The sequence below is a fragment of the Falco rusticolus genome, chromosome 8 (genome assembly GCF_015220075.1).
Source record: "Falco rusticolus isolate bFalRus1 chromosome 8, bFalRus1.pri, whole genome shotgun sequence".
NCBI classification, from domain to species: Eukaryota; Metazoa; Chordata; class Aves; order Falconiformes; family Falconidae; genus Falco; species Falco rusticolus.
In genome coordinates, this window is record NC_051194.1 from 44,079,130 (window position 1) to 44,093,640 (window position 14,511).

The 14,511-nt window shown below is 36.9% G+C and overlaps 1 protein-coding gene across 8 annotated transcripts in view; it reads left to right on the forward strand.

Moving 5' to 3' along the window:
* PPIG (peptidylprolyl isomerase G) overlaps nucleotides 1–10,440 on the forward strand; it is a 30,848-nt gene extending 20,408 nt beyond the window's left edge. For 7 of the 8 annotated variants that reach the window (XM_037397360.1, XM_037397355.1, XM_037397358.1 and 4 more), the window contains 5 exons: nucleotides 5,872–6,076; nucleotides 7,129–7,296; nucleotides 7,821–7,905; nucleotides 8,731–8,867; nucleotides 9,162–10,440. In XM_037397360.1, coding sequence (XP_037253257.1) covers nucleotides 5,872–6,076; nucleotides 7,129–7,296; nucleotides 7,821–7,905; nucleotides 8,731–8,867; nucleotides 9,162–10,281 — 1,715 coding nt within the window. In that variant the 3' untranslated portion in view covers nucleotides 10,282–10,440. The remainder of the gene's footprint in view (nucleotides 1–5,871; nucleotides 6,077–7,128; nucleotides 7,297–7,820; nucleotides 7,906–8,730; nucleotides 8,868–9,161) is intronic. The other variant, XM_037397361.1, reaches the window with a different exon arrangement.
* Nucleotides 10,441–14,511: the final 4,071 nt, after the last annotated feature.

A 14,511-nucleotide genomic window follows, 5' to 3' on the forward strand; every position in this document is an offset into this window, starting at 1 on the left:
TCCTCTTTTCTTACCCATTCAAACCCTAGAGTGCTCATTTCTTCTGCAAGCTTGTTACGCATCACTGTTGGCCCCCTTTCCGCAAGCTTATTACTATGAATAGTTGTTTCAGACCTCTGTTCCAGATGTGGTTGGGTTGTGGGTTTTTTTTCCCTACTAAACTGGCCACTAGGTATAAACTGTTTTGACTTTAGCTGAAACTGTTCAAAATTACACTGGAGATGGCTTTTTTTTTATCTCCTCTCCCTGCCCCCTTCTTTTTCTTTCCCCCTTCCTCTGCTGTTGCAGTTAACGTGGTAGGCTGCTTGTCTATAAACACCTCTTCTGTGCAGAGGCACTGTGCTGCAGGACTCCTCGCAGTAAAAATGTCATCTGATCAACAAGGATCAAGCATGGTAGTGACTTGGTTACTGGGTATAATCTTTGTTGTAAGAAACAGTGGGTCCTTAATCAAGCAGTGAAAGGCATAATAGGAACCCATGGCAAATAATTGAAGCAAGATGTATGCAAAATAGAAAAAAAGAGATCTGAACAGCAGGGTGATTAAACACTGGAAAAAATTATCAGGGAAAAGACCTGTCTAAATGCTGTGAAGTAGAGGCACCTTCTTTTTGGATACTGCTGTAGTCCAACACAGGTTATTGGACTTAATACAAGGTAACTATTTGAGTGTCACAGCTGTGACTTATGAGATCATGTGTTCTGATTTTTGAGCTTAAGCCTGACTGCTTTCTTGCCAGGTCATTTCTTCATTTCAAGTCCAGGAGTCTGGTATCACGGGGCTAACGTAAGACTTGCAACAGTCCATAACAGGCTAAGATGCAGAGAGTGCTTGGCTGTGCCATGCAGTGTGATCATGTAATTCATGAAGTCTGACAAATACTATGGGTCACCGTGAATGGAGTAGGAAGTGATCTATCTATTTCAGATGTGGTCATAAGTTGAAACCCATTTCAGACGTTAATGAGCTGGAACAGTTGGACTGCAAATAGAAGGCTGTTTCTTTCTCGCTGACCTTCATGCTGCAGGATTGGTTTCATTTGTTGTGATCTGTAATTGGCCAGCACCAGGCTGGTTCAGTATTCAAAATGGCTTTTGTGGCTGAACAGAGATGGTTAGATGTCACCAGATAGTATGTATAAAACCTCTTGCCAGATCTTTTAGTCTTTGCTGTGTAAAGGGTTCTGGGCTTTTTGGTTGTTTTTTTGGTGTGCTTTTTTTTAATTATTATTATTTTCCCCTGTCTTGCTGTTTTACTCTGTACCTGCCACATGATTTTCCAAATACATCTGCCATTGAAGTTATTTGCTGCATGTTAAGAATCACATTATATTTGTTGAAGTTGCTCACTAACTCACATCTATTTCTATCTATTACTCATTTAAAAATAGTTACTATAACATACCCAAATTTGTTAGAAGAATGCGGATAAAACTGTCACAGTTTTTGACACAGAACAGATGCAGGAGGGAGAAAATACAGAAAATAACTGTGTGTTGATGTGTTATTTAGGCATTTCTGAAACTGATCTTGGAGACATCTTGTTTTGACTGAAGGAATGTAGGAAACAGTATAGTGCGATATAGCAGGGTTTTTTGAATGGGCCAAAAGCAAAAGTGTTGAATAGATCCAAAGCGTTTGAAAGTGTCTTAGGATTTACAAATTACTTAACTTTTTCAGTACTTCTTGTGTTCATGGTATTTAGAGTTCAGGTGAGATTACTCATTTTGTTTGGGTGTCCCCAGGCCTATGTAACACCGGGATCCTTTGATAGAAATTAGTTTGGAAACTTCAGTTTTGTTATTCATATATATTCACAACAAGTACACGTTTATATGTTTTGGCCATCTAAATCATAAAAAGTTTTACAGAGACTTATTGTTAAATATAGCGCTTTAATAAGGGCTTGCTCAAACTTCAGAGTTTTGAGAAAGTTTGAGAAAAGAAACCAGGTGTCTTGGTTTGGATGAACAAGGGAAGTAAAAAATAGGAAACCCCTGTCTTTTGGAAGTGTTTAGCGAGAAACTCTAAAAACATCTGCTGTGAACCAGGTGGTTTTAACCCTAAATGTCCTAAATGGGTAAGACAATTTACTAGTTTATACTGCACCCAGAAATGACCAGACTAATAGTCTATGAAGTACAGAGGTTGTGTTTCAGTTGGTTGTCAGACTTTCATTAATCTGTATCAAATGAAGCTTGTGAATAAACACGTGTAAAACATAATGAAGGAAGTCACTGTAGAAGTTGTACAGGTATCAGTTGTGTCTGTGATGCTAATCTGAAAAATCAATGCAGTTTAGTGCGATGGGATTAAATTTCATCCACCATACCAGTGTGGGGATTTGGTAATGTTAGAAAGAGAAAAAAGTATTCCTAAAGAGTATGACTACAAAAACAGAAGCCAAGATAGTTTCTGCTGAGATTTTTTTTTGCACCCTGTGTCTGATACACCGTTACCTGAATTAAACCCCAGCTAGCCTGCTGTTACCCAGATCTTTTATCTCAGCCAGTTCTTTCAGAAGCAAGTGTTCTGCGTCATTGTGAAGAGGAAATCTTTCACTGCTGTATATGTATCACTGCGTTCAGAATGGGAGACCTGTCAGAGCAGGATACTGGATTGCTACAAAAGAGGTGTTGGCTTACCTAGATGATCTAATGCTACCACCTAATTCTTTGCTGGAGATAAAGAGCAATACTAGCTTAGCTTTCATTATGGATATAGTCATGAAAACATTGGAACAATCCTGAAGGCTGCTGATAGATCTAGAACATCAATGCATCACGGTCTACAGCCTGAAGGTGTTCTGGGCAAGACATGGTGGATGAGAAGACTGATTGGCGGGAGTGAAATATGACAATTTCCTATATTTAAGATTTCACTGTTTCACATTCAGTAACTATATGCAGAACAAAAGTTAATATTAAGAGATGATGATGCTATGAGTGAGCACTTAACTGTTGCTCTTCTGAGAAATGCTGACTCTCTTCTCCATTAGGAACCCGTGATTGTCTGTTTCTGCAGTTGGTATAATATATCCACCTTAATTTTGCTACTAAAACATTCCCGGTTACATCCAGTTTCCAGGAGGCAATATGAAGTTCCCACAGCACGTCATCTGTCATAAAGAAGCTGCCCGAAGTGTGACCAGAAATGTGTTTGGGGCAACTGTGGTTCCGTTCTCACTGATTTTTATCATTCTAGCCCGAATGAGGTTGGGTGGTTTTCCACTGTGAAAAGTTAAGTTGGTAGGAAGTATTAGCCTGCTATTGCCAATAACACATCCCTAAGTATTGTACCAACACTCATTATCCTCAAGACTCATTTTTATTCTCTTCTTTGACCAATTCAGCAAGGAGTTTTATGTAAGCTTTATTGCTTTTGCTCATTCTTGAAAAACTGCTACCGTCTATCCTGCAGGTTTGCAAAAATGATATCATATTAGTGTTGAATGTGAGAATTTCCACATTGAGCTCACATAATTGCAGTTAGAGGTACCTACTGCTAACTCTCAAGAGTCAGTCAGCTCAGTAATACATGCTAAAGAGCTGGAGAATCTAATACCGATAATTGCAAAAATTGGTACACCGTTCCATTAAATAGGCACTTGTGTTTTCATAAGGGCAGTTGCCAGCTCTACTCTCCATAAAGTGTTTCTTCTGCCTCAAATTCTCTACATAAGTATCACTTTTTTTTTTGCCTTCAGTTCTCTAATCTGTTTGTATAGAATCAAAAGAATTCATTTTCCAAATACCTGCATACTAGAAGTTGAATAGCTGTTAATGGATACTTACTATTATTTGGTACTGCTGCCACTAACCTTTTTTCTGGACACCTGTAAATGTGATACATGATCAGAGATTGCTAGCAGGGAATTCTGAAGTAGAATTTTTCTTCCCATCCATATGTACAAAATCAAGGCTGTTCACAAGTAAAAAGCTGGTTAACAGCCTGTAATTCTTTGAAGTCCTTGAAATCTTTTATCTTCTGACACTTGACTTACTGTAATTCCCAAGAGGACTGACCTTCAGGAAAGCAAGGGCAAAAATAATCTAATAGGAAAGTTATCATAACATATTTTAATTATTTTTACAAGAGTTGCTCTAATTACTTGCCTTAATTAGTTTATAAAAATGACGGATGCACAGTAGCTGAATACAAATTGCATCATCTTGTTGGGCCAAGTGGAAGCCAATAGAAGAAACGCTTGGTTAGACTGAACAGTTGAATTGCTGTGTCTTCCATAGAAAAGAAAAAAGCATAGGCTATTCAGGGAGACATCTTTATGTTTTCTGCTATGTGAAAACATTGTGTTCTCTCTGTCTGAATAGTATTCAGATGCAGACAGGCTGCAGTCTTTGGTGCCTAATGTTTTCCCATACGTTTTTTGTGCTGAAGAAGTACAGGGAGTGGGAGATTGCATTTAAACTGCTTTTATGTTGATGTAGGTCAAATAATTTCTCTGTAAAACGTGAATTATTTGGACGGAGAAAGCTATTAAAACCTTTGCAGAATAGGCTAATGCTTTCAGCTAGGATTTGTATGCAATTTTAAAATTCATTTCTGTTTCTGTTCAATAGCCTGTTCTAATGTCTTAACAGGTGTTCTCCTAAAATATGTGGTGTTTGCTGTGATAAGGAAGCAGGCAGTTTGGACTTCAGTATTTATTTTTGGTATATTTTTCTCTGTTTAATGGTGAAGGTTCTTCTGTCTGTGGCTGTAGTATATTGTGTAGTGAATGATGGGCTATCTTTGCAATTTGCAGTGGCAAAGCAAAATAACATTTGATGCTAATCAGAAAAGTAAACTACAGCAGTCAGAAGACAACCAGTATCCTTTTCTGGATAGAGCTTTTGATTTTCCGGACAATATAGCCCAATAGGAATTTTGTAATGCTTTTGAAGAGTATTTGTACCATTGAACTGATCTACCCAAAGTGTCATAACTCAGAAGCCTAGACTTCCTTTAGTGAAGTTTTTATAGTACCTTTTTCATTATGTGTATTTTTTTCAAATTAGTGTGACTGAAATAAACTATCAAAAGTGATACAAGTATTAAGTAGGTCTCCGATCAGTTAAAGGACATAAAAAGGTGTGTGTGTTCTTGGATTATTTCCTGTCAGACTAATACCAGATTACCAGTAAATTGCTGATTTGCAGCTCCAACAGCCATAGGAGAAATAGTGAAATATGTAATTAAGGACTAGTCTGCTCTTTAGCAGGGTTCCTTCTCTTCACAGATGGTTAGTAAGTTATTTGTATGTTTGCGTTAAAAACAAAAAAAAATCCAAAACAAACACACACACGATGAACTGTAGGATTAAAACTGTTCTCTGAGCATGGTTTCTCTTAGCAGGGTGGTTGGTTATTTGAATCTTTCCTTTGAGCTAAATTCAATGAGTAATCAGTGTATGCCACTTACTTTCTGTTTCAAAATTTCTTGTTTGTGATTCGAATAGATTTTTTTTAAATGAAGTCATGTTAAATGGAAAAAATGAAGCCAAAGATATTTTTTTTTAATACACACTTGCTAAAAATTTTTCAAATAATTCTTCATATGTAACCTATGTTGTATAAAAATAACCTGAAAATTTACAGGGTTCCACAAGTTCTTGACAGTATAAATTTGATAGTTTAGAGCTTCATGAGTACAAAATGTTGGAAATTTCTTCTGTATTTCTAGAGATATCCTTTATTGTACATGGGAGACATAGTGTTTTCTACGAAATTTCAATTTGTTCTTAAGTATTTTGATGAAGTAGTCTCATGACACAATTACGAGAAGCTCTGGCAGGTACTAGATAAGTTGATTTTTCTGACATTCATGTAGAAGTGTTTGATATTAAAATGTCTTTGCTATTCTGACTTAAAGCCAAGAAAGAAGACAAGAAAAGACACAAGTCCTCTTCCTCATCCAGTGACTCGGAAAGTTCAAGTGATTCAGAATCGTCTTCTGATTCATCATCGGATTCTGAGAGTGCTTCAGAAGAGAAATCTAAAAAACGAAAAAAGAAACACAAGAAAAATTCCAAGAAACATAAGAAAGAAAAGAAAAAGAGAAAGAAAAGCAAGAAAAGGTCGATTTTAATTTTTTTTTTATTACATGTACACCATACAGTACCATTTTCTTGTTCTATAACTACAGAATAATATTCTTTAACTAGTGAAGTAGGTATTTTGAAGTTGGGGAGATGGTTTTCATATACAAGCTTAAATTTTTCTGATATCGTGGCCGAGGTTAGTGTCCATGTGCATATGTGCTGTAGCTCGTAAAAGAGTGAAGGAATGGACTAAGACTTAAATATATTTGGCTTGAAATTTGCAGGAGTGCTTGGTTTGAAACGTGTGGTGATGGCTTTTTTTCCCTAAATTCATTTGTGCAATTAAACTGAAGTTATATGCAGTGGACTTAGAGGAATGTAGTATGCAGGACTAAAATCAAAGCTAAACAAAATATAAACGAATATACTTAACATCATTTCAGTCTGAGATGCCAAAAATCTTGCAGTTTCACCAGAAGATAATAAAACTCAAAAGGCACTCTTGCTTCTGAAAATGTTATTTCTAATCTAATAGTTTTGCTTATAGTTCAGTGTGAGATATAAATTGTATCAGTGCAAGTTACATTTTTCTAAACTAGCTGTAGTAAACAGAAATGTAAGAGATGTTCTCTTGGGGCAGTGCTGCCTAAACGTTGTTTCTGTGGAACTAAGCCCATTTCATGCAAATTTCTTTATACCAGCTGCTTGGCATTACAGTAGTTTGTAGCCAGTTACATATGCTAGTGTAAAATGTGCATTTGGTTCTCCTGATAGTGTTTTTAAAAGAAAATAAATTAAAAGAAAAATGTATTTAAATAGAGAGTAAATGGATGTTCAGTGTTACACCATTGGAATTCATAGATAAAAAATGTTGTCAGAAATCTACTACAGTTGTACATTTTTTTGAGCAAAGATATCACGAGGGGAAAAAAAAGCTGTTTCTGAAATAGCTTTGTGTCCTGAGTTTCTCGTGGTATCATTATGTATTAAATTAAGAGAATTTCTGTATTATTTAAATAGATTGAAATGTGTTCCCTCATCCAAATAACTCACTTTAAGTATAAATATTTTTTTATACAAAAATAAAGCTCATCGAGTGAAAGTGAAGATGAAAACCCTGAAGCACAGCCATTATCTACTGTCCGTCCTGAGGAAATTCCTCCTGTACCTGAAAACCGGTTCCTGATGAGGAAGAGTCCTCCTAAAGTAGATGAGAAAGAAAAAGAGAGGAAAAGCAGAGAGAAGGAAAGAGAAAGGTAATACATCTGTTTTGGGTCTGACTGCATGCTGACAGTGGTATGATCATGTTACTGTTTTAGGACTCTGAGTCCTTTCCCTATTAAACAGTTCCGTGTTGTGAGCATTGTTGGATGAAAAATGGATTTTCCAGTTTATTGGCAACTGTTGTCTTTGTCATAGGACAAAGGCTTAGTCTTTGAAAATGGCTTTAGTGAATGAGAAATTTAAAATGTCTGATTGAAGAAGAAAGTAGAACACGTTGCTATTTCATTTAGAATTTATTGGAACTGTCCAGTCTGAATCTATAATTTATTCTTCTTTAAAAAACAGAAAAACCTGGAAACCTTGTAAAATATTTGTGGTCGCAAAATCTGAAGTTTTTGCTGTGTGGTTGTTGCTGTCTGCACTGATAATAATAATTTAAAACAATAATTAAATTAGTGTTTTCATTTAGTTTAATTTTTGAAGAGGTTTTAAAATTGGTTTCGTATTCTCTTTCCTTCTTCGATGATATAAACAATATCACTTTTTTTATTTTTAGTAATCTATCGAATTCACAGTCAACATACCAGAGGAGACTGTTAGTGACCAGATCTGGAAGGAAAATAAAAGGAAGAGGACCAAGGGTAAATGTTTACAAATCTGTTACCCAAAATAAATTAAGGTGGTAGCACAGTCTTACTGTGCTGGTGCCACTGTTTTCATTAGGATGGTTGATTTAACAAAAATCACAAAAAAAAGTCAGGGTTTATGATGTATCATAAGTGATTTGGGGACTGAGGCTTGAAGGGAGACAACAAGGAAAATGACCTTAATTTCTTGTTTGCTTACGGATTTTATTGAGGGGTGGGATGATGACAAAAAATGCTTTCTTTGTGTTATTCTAGTATTCTGTGAATTAGTAAATGGAGTAGCTCAAAAGATTTCTAGCGAACACCAGTATGATACCCATTACAGAAATGTGGGAAAGACTTGTCCCCTTTTTGGCAGGGGGGAGCTGTCATTCATTCTTTTGATTTGTGAAGCCTTATGCTATGCACTGCTTGTAGCAAGTGTTTTTAGTAGCAGAAGTCTCTACCCCTCAAATTTTTAGTAAATACCTTAAAGAAAAAGTGTGAAGTACTGTTTGTGTGTCACTTGTCAAAGCGAAGAAGAATTTTCATTGTTAGAAAAGTGAATTGCATTTGTGCTAATTAAAAGCAACAGGGGAAGACCTCTCAGCAGAATATCCCTAAGTAGGAGTTACCTTAAAAATAGTTATTTGGTCAGAAATTTTCTATTCCTGCTTTAGCTGAGTATCAAATATATTTTTCAGTAAGTTAATAACTTGTCAATGTAAACTTGGTATATACATGTGAAGTGTCTATGTAGAATCAACTGCCCAGGAAAAATATCTTTACACACCATTTTCTCTCTTTTTTTTTTTTTTTTTTTTCTTTTTCTTCTTCAAGCGTTACCGGACACCTTCCAGATCCAGGTCAAGAGATCGATTCCGACGCAGTGAAACTCCTCCACATTGGAGGCAAGAAATGCAGAGAGCTCAAAGAATGAGAGTGTCTAGTGGAGAACGATGGATAAAAGGGGACAAGTAAGATTATTTCTTTCTGGAATATAAATATTGAAATTTTTTTATATATTAAAAATCTTACCTATCATCTTAGATTTTCAGTTACAGTTACTCCCCAAAAAACAGGGCACTGACTTGGTTATCCCATTACTTAACTATGCCTGATTTTAATCATGCTACTGTAAATACATAGCTATTAATACAGGTGACCCATGTGATTAAGTTTCAGTTGTGAAGCTGTGTCACTTGTGACTTAATTTTTCGGAGTGGATGGGATTCAAAATACTTAAAAAATTATATCTTTCTTTCTCCAAGGAGTGAAATAAACGAAAACAAGAAAGAGAACCAAAAAAGCCCAGGAAGAGGAAAAGAGAGAAAAATATCAGACCACAGACAAGTTTCTGAAAGTCCAAGCAGAAGAGGGGAAAAAGAGAAGAAAAAGGATCACAAATCCAGCAGCAAAGACAGGGAGACAAGAAGGAATTCAGAAAAAGATGACAAGCATAACAGAAGCAAGGCCAAGAAAAGAGCTAAATCTAGAAGCCGTAGTAAAAGCCGAGAGATATCAAAAAGTAAAGAAAGAGACTCTAAGCACAGTAGACATGATGAGAAGAGAGTAAGATCAAGAAGCAAAGAGAGAGACCATGAGAAAGGTAGAGAGAAAGAAAAGCGCTATGATTCTAGAGGGAGAGATAAAGAAAGAAGTAGGAGCAAGGAGAGAAGTAAAAGGGCAGGCTCAAGAAGTAATGAACAAGACCACAGGAAGAGTAAAGACAGGGAGAAACGTAAGTCACGAAGCAAAGAGCGTGAGCATGCTAGAGGAAAACATAGTTCCAGCAGTAGAACAAGGGATCGAAGCAAAAGCCGGGATAGGGGTAGGAGGGGAAGATCAAGAAGCAGAGACAGAGATCGCAGTAGGAGTAAAGACTATTCAAGGAATAGAGACAGAGAAACAAGAAGAAGAGGAAGATCAAGAAGTAGAGAAAGGAGAGGTTCGCCAGATAAATACAGAGGAAGAGAAAATAGGAGGAGGAGAGAATCAAGGAGTTCAGAGAGGGAGGAAAGTCAAAGCAGAAACAGAGAGAGGTATTCAAACAGAGAAAGTAGAAGCTCATATAAGAGGAATGATACTGAAAGCCAAAGGAAGAGGCGTTCAAAAAGCCGTGACAGTAGCAGTCCTGAATCCGGTAAAGATAAGAAATCTAGTAGAGATCAGGATAGAAGTCCAGACTCAAAAAAGAGACCAAGTAGCAAAGAGAGAGAATCAAAAAAGTCATATTCACGCAGCAGTAAAGAAAAGGAAAAGACCAGATCCTCAGCCGAGAAAGAGGTAAACCAAAAATCAAAGAGTCAGGAAAGAGATCATGCCCCTAGTAAGGATAAAAAGTCTGATCATGAGACAAGTCCTGGAACAGATGATGACAGGCACGGATGAGTTTGTGGACTTAATGTTTCCATTGTCTCAAAGTTTTAGAGACATTTTGGGGAACGCCTTTTTTTAAGATGTGGACTTCAGTTTGGTCTTTTGATAATCTAAAACCTGGATCATTTGTACTGCTAAAGTTTTAATAAACTTGAAATGAAAAACAAATTACATGTGTAATAGAGTGTGCTGTGTTTTAAGTATTTCGTTAGTTTAAGTATCCTTCTTGTGTGTTGGCAGCTAGAAAGGTATCTTCTATGCTGCATTTATTTTTCACCTGATGAACTTAGTTTAGTGCAGACAGTGGCTGCTTGTGAAGAAGCTAGTTTTGTATGTGAAGAAGAAACCTGCAAGTATACTACATGTCATCCTTAAAACTAGTAGAATCTTGCAAGGTGTCCATCACTCCAGTGTTGCAAAATTTGTATTTCAGTAGGTATAAATCCTAAGAAAATAAATTTATAGCGGAAAACTGTGGGGTTGTTTTGTAATCACAAAGTGAATAATAAATCTTCAGTTTGTACTTCTGTCACTGCCAACAGTAGAATTCATTCATACTGTAAGGCAGTCATCTGGGATTTTTTTTCTTTGTCATAAAAAAAATAATTTGAAGAGCTCATCAGTGGAATTTTCCCCTCCCCGTAAACTCCTTTTTCTGTTTCATGCTTTCATGTTTGTCTATTGTAGAAAATTCAGCCTGGATGCTTCAGACTGCCCTGCCTCAGTTGCTAGTTAATGGATGCACAGAGATGAAATAGATTACCAGAATTCACAGCAGGTGTCAGAGTAAGGAACCAGCAAATCCTTTCTATTCTTGCTGTTTCTTAGCAGTCTATGAGAAAACTGTTTCAGTTCTCCGATACTGCATTTTGGGTAGCTGAAGCAGAATTTTAAAGTGTTTTTCAAAAAATTCAGAGCCTATCTTAAAAGATTTGCTTTCCTCCGTGCATCCCCTCATTCTAAAGACTGTACTGTGGATTCCTCATTCTCTATGACATGTGTGTGTCTTCCTCAAACCAGTTCCTTCCCTTTTCTGCTTTCCTGCCTCTAGGACCCACCCCCGTTTCTTTCTTGCCACCACACCTTTCTATGAAGGAGGTTGGCTTGCATTGCTGCAGGATGCCTGTATGTGTGCAGTCACCAAAGAGCAGCTGGTGTGTGGCAGCTAAGGTAGTGGGCTGAGAGGACAGATGTGGTACAATTGCCAATGCTTCTTTCAGTCCTTTGAACTAGTCATGCCAAAGACTGGCAAGTCTTGAAATTCCTGAAGAGAAGTGATAACCATTAATGCAAAGCTGTGTCAAAGCAAAACAGTGTTTTCATAGCTGATTTTTATCTTCATTTGCAGATCTTTGAGTGTAGGACATAATTTTTCTTACTTTGTTACGAGTTTGTTAATGTTTTTGCTGTATAACCCACCTTGTGATCACTGTGTCTACAGCAGATGAGCAGAATTTCTGAAGCTTGGTTTGACATTGTGATCCAGTTCTAAAGGTAAACAGTTATGTCTTGAAAGCAAAAGAAAATACGGGGTTTTGAATAACATAAGCAACCTTTCTAAGGGAAGAAAACTAGAAATTGTGTAGTGTTGCTTTTTGGCAGAGTAGTTAGTGGAGCTGCTTTGGCGATCAACTTTTCTCCCCTTGTTTTAGTATGAATTTTACGTTGCAGTGGTCATTTTGCACAGAATGTGTAAAAATGTTTCCCAAGCCCACATGTAGGTGGATGATGTAGCTATTACTTAAGAGTTACAGGAGTGAACTGAAGACCTGTATAGCGGACCTGTTCTGTGTGAAGCCATTCTGAACTCTATGACTTTTGAGAAGTTGAGGTCCTATTTTGGGGCACTGTAGTAAGAAAAAGCTAGGAAGTTAGGGTTATTTGTACAGTGGCTTGGCCAAAGGCTTCCTCGGTGTGTTTATACTGTGCTATGCATGCCACGTGCTTAAGACTCTCATTTAGAAACTGCAGAGTTCTTTCATTATTTTTCATGGAGCTGACACACAAGCAAACCATTGCTGAAGAAGTATGTCTGCACCCCTCAACTGTATTGATTCTGCTGTAGAAGAGGGGGAAAAAATGCAAGCAGTCAGCAATAAGGCAATCCATAGGAATTGTTAAAAAATGTTACAGAGTCTTTAATTTAAAATCTCAAAATGGAGTTTATATCCAGTCGTAGTTTGCAGTTGTAACTAGTTATTTCAAAAGATGCACTTGCATACCCTTTTGTGTGGATTTTTTTTTTGTTACAGTTTAGAAAAATATGTGTAGATACAATTAGAGCTCCAGTTCTTTCTCAGCACATTAAAAATTCATCTGTGTTGGTGGCACAAAGCTCATTTTCTGTTTTTAATGTACTTTGTAAGAAGTTAGTTACTTTTAATTGCACATGATGGGATATAGTTGACCTCTTGATGAGCACGTGCCTTGCTTGTATCTTATTTGATGGTAAATTGTTCTGGTGCCGGTCACTTTGTTTAAACTGAAACGATTGCAGTCTTGTAGGAGGGAGTATTTGCTATATTTTTGCTTTGCTTTATCACACTGGAAGTTGAGATTGCCGATTAAAAATTCGGTGGATCTGAAGCTTAATCCCATGGACAGCAAGATGTCCCCAGGTACCAGTGAGCTCTTGCTGCCTTGTGAGGTGCTGACTACTGCTCTTGCTGTCCTGGAACCATTCCTTCCCTCAGTGGCAGAGCTTTCCTGTTCCCAGCTCACAGTGACCTCCTTGTGCTGTAGTCACAGTGTAGCTCAATGCCATCTTTGGCAGCTGTGTCATAGGTCGTTGGCTTTTGGCTTAAGGAGCTGAAAGCATATTTGCAAGCAATACTTCTGTGTACCAGAGGTAATCAAAATGATGCTTTCCTTGTGAATGGGGGGAAAAAAGTAGTGCATTTAGAGGACAGCTTTTTCTGTCAGCACCCCAGAACTGATGTTTCTCCAGAGAATTTGTGAACCTCAAGACTCTAGGTCAAATGAGGACAGGGAGTACTGGCTAACTTTGTAAGCTATAGATTTAAGTGTATGTACAGGCTTGAAATAATTTCCAGAGGTTAGACATGCATTCTCTGTTGTATTTACAATAGATACTGCATTTCACTAATACCATAGAGCCTGTGTATAGATGGAATGCTGAACTTGGTATTGGCAGTAGCTTCCCAAACTTTTCTCAGAAACTGTTACTTGTGTTGGGAGATTTTCTGGGTACTGCCATGAGTTCAGAGGCACAAATTCTTACTGAGGGTGGGTGGATATATCTAAGGTTGTGTAGACACTATTGCCTGTAAAAGATGTGTTGCTGTCTGCTAAATCTTTGACACAGCCATAGTGTTTCAGTTGTTGCTTTGTTTTGGATTTTTTGTTTTATTTTAAGAAAAGGGGGGGGGGGGGGAAATGCTATGGGTACATTTTTTAACCCTTTGTTCTATCCAGTTGTTAAAATTTTAACCTTGAACATCTCGCTACTTGAAATCCACACTATGGACTTTTGTTGCAGTGGCCTTTGTCAGATGCCCTGAAGAATTTGCAGTGATCCCCTAACAATGTCTAATTTGTAATAGTGTCAGTCTGGCAAGTGGATTTTAGATTAATGTAAACATAAAAGCAGCAGTCCTTTAGCCGCTTTTCCTGGAACTGTGAATTTATTGTTGATTTATTGAAGCAAATAAAATATTTTGGACGCAAATCTAGGGGCATAGTAGACTCATTGCTTGTCTGATGACAAAAAATGTATATCCCTGCTTTTAGGACTTCCCTTACAATGGAAAGCCTAGAGGTATAAATACTATGCATTATCAAAGTTTATCAAATACTTAATTCATCTATATTCTCACTCCAATATTTGAAGAACTGTGTGAGAAAAGACAAGTAGTATATTAACTAATCTTCACACTTTAGATTCACTGTGACAGAAATGTAAAGAACTGTTACTTGCACTTTCCTTCTTTTGCTGAAAATAGTAATCTTCCTAATGCACTATTTCAATTATTCAAGAAAATGCATCTCAAAAAGTCTGTGAATTCTGCATTTTACAAAATTTGAATTTGGTATAATTCTGCAGTTTTCCAGCGTAAAACTTTAGCTTTCCATTTTGTTGCATATGTACTTTTAGTATACTTCTTGTTTCTTACCCTTGAACAATTCATGTTGTGAGGAACACCACTCTAACAAAACTTATATTGCATAAAACCAAAAAGTAGTATTTGCCTGCTGTAAAAAAAAAAAAAAAAAAAAAACCAA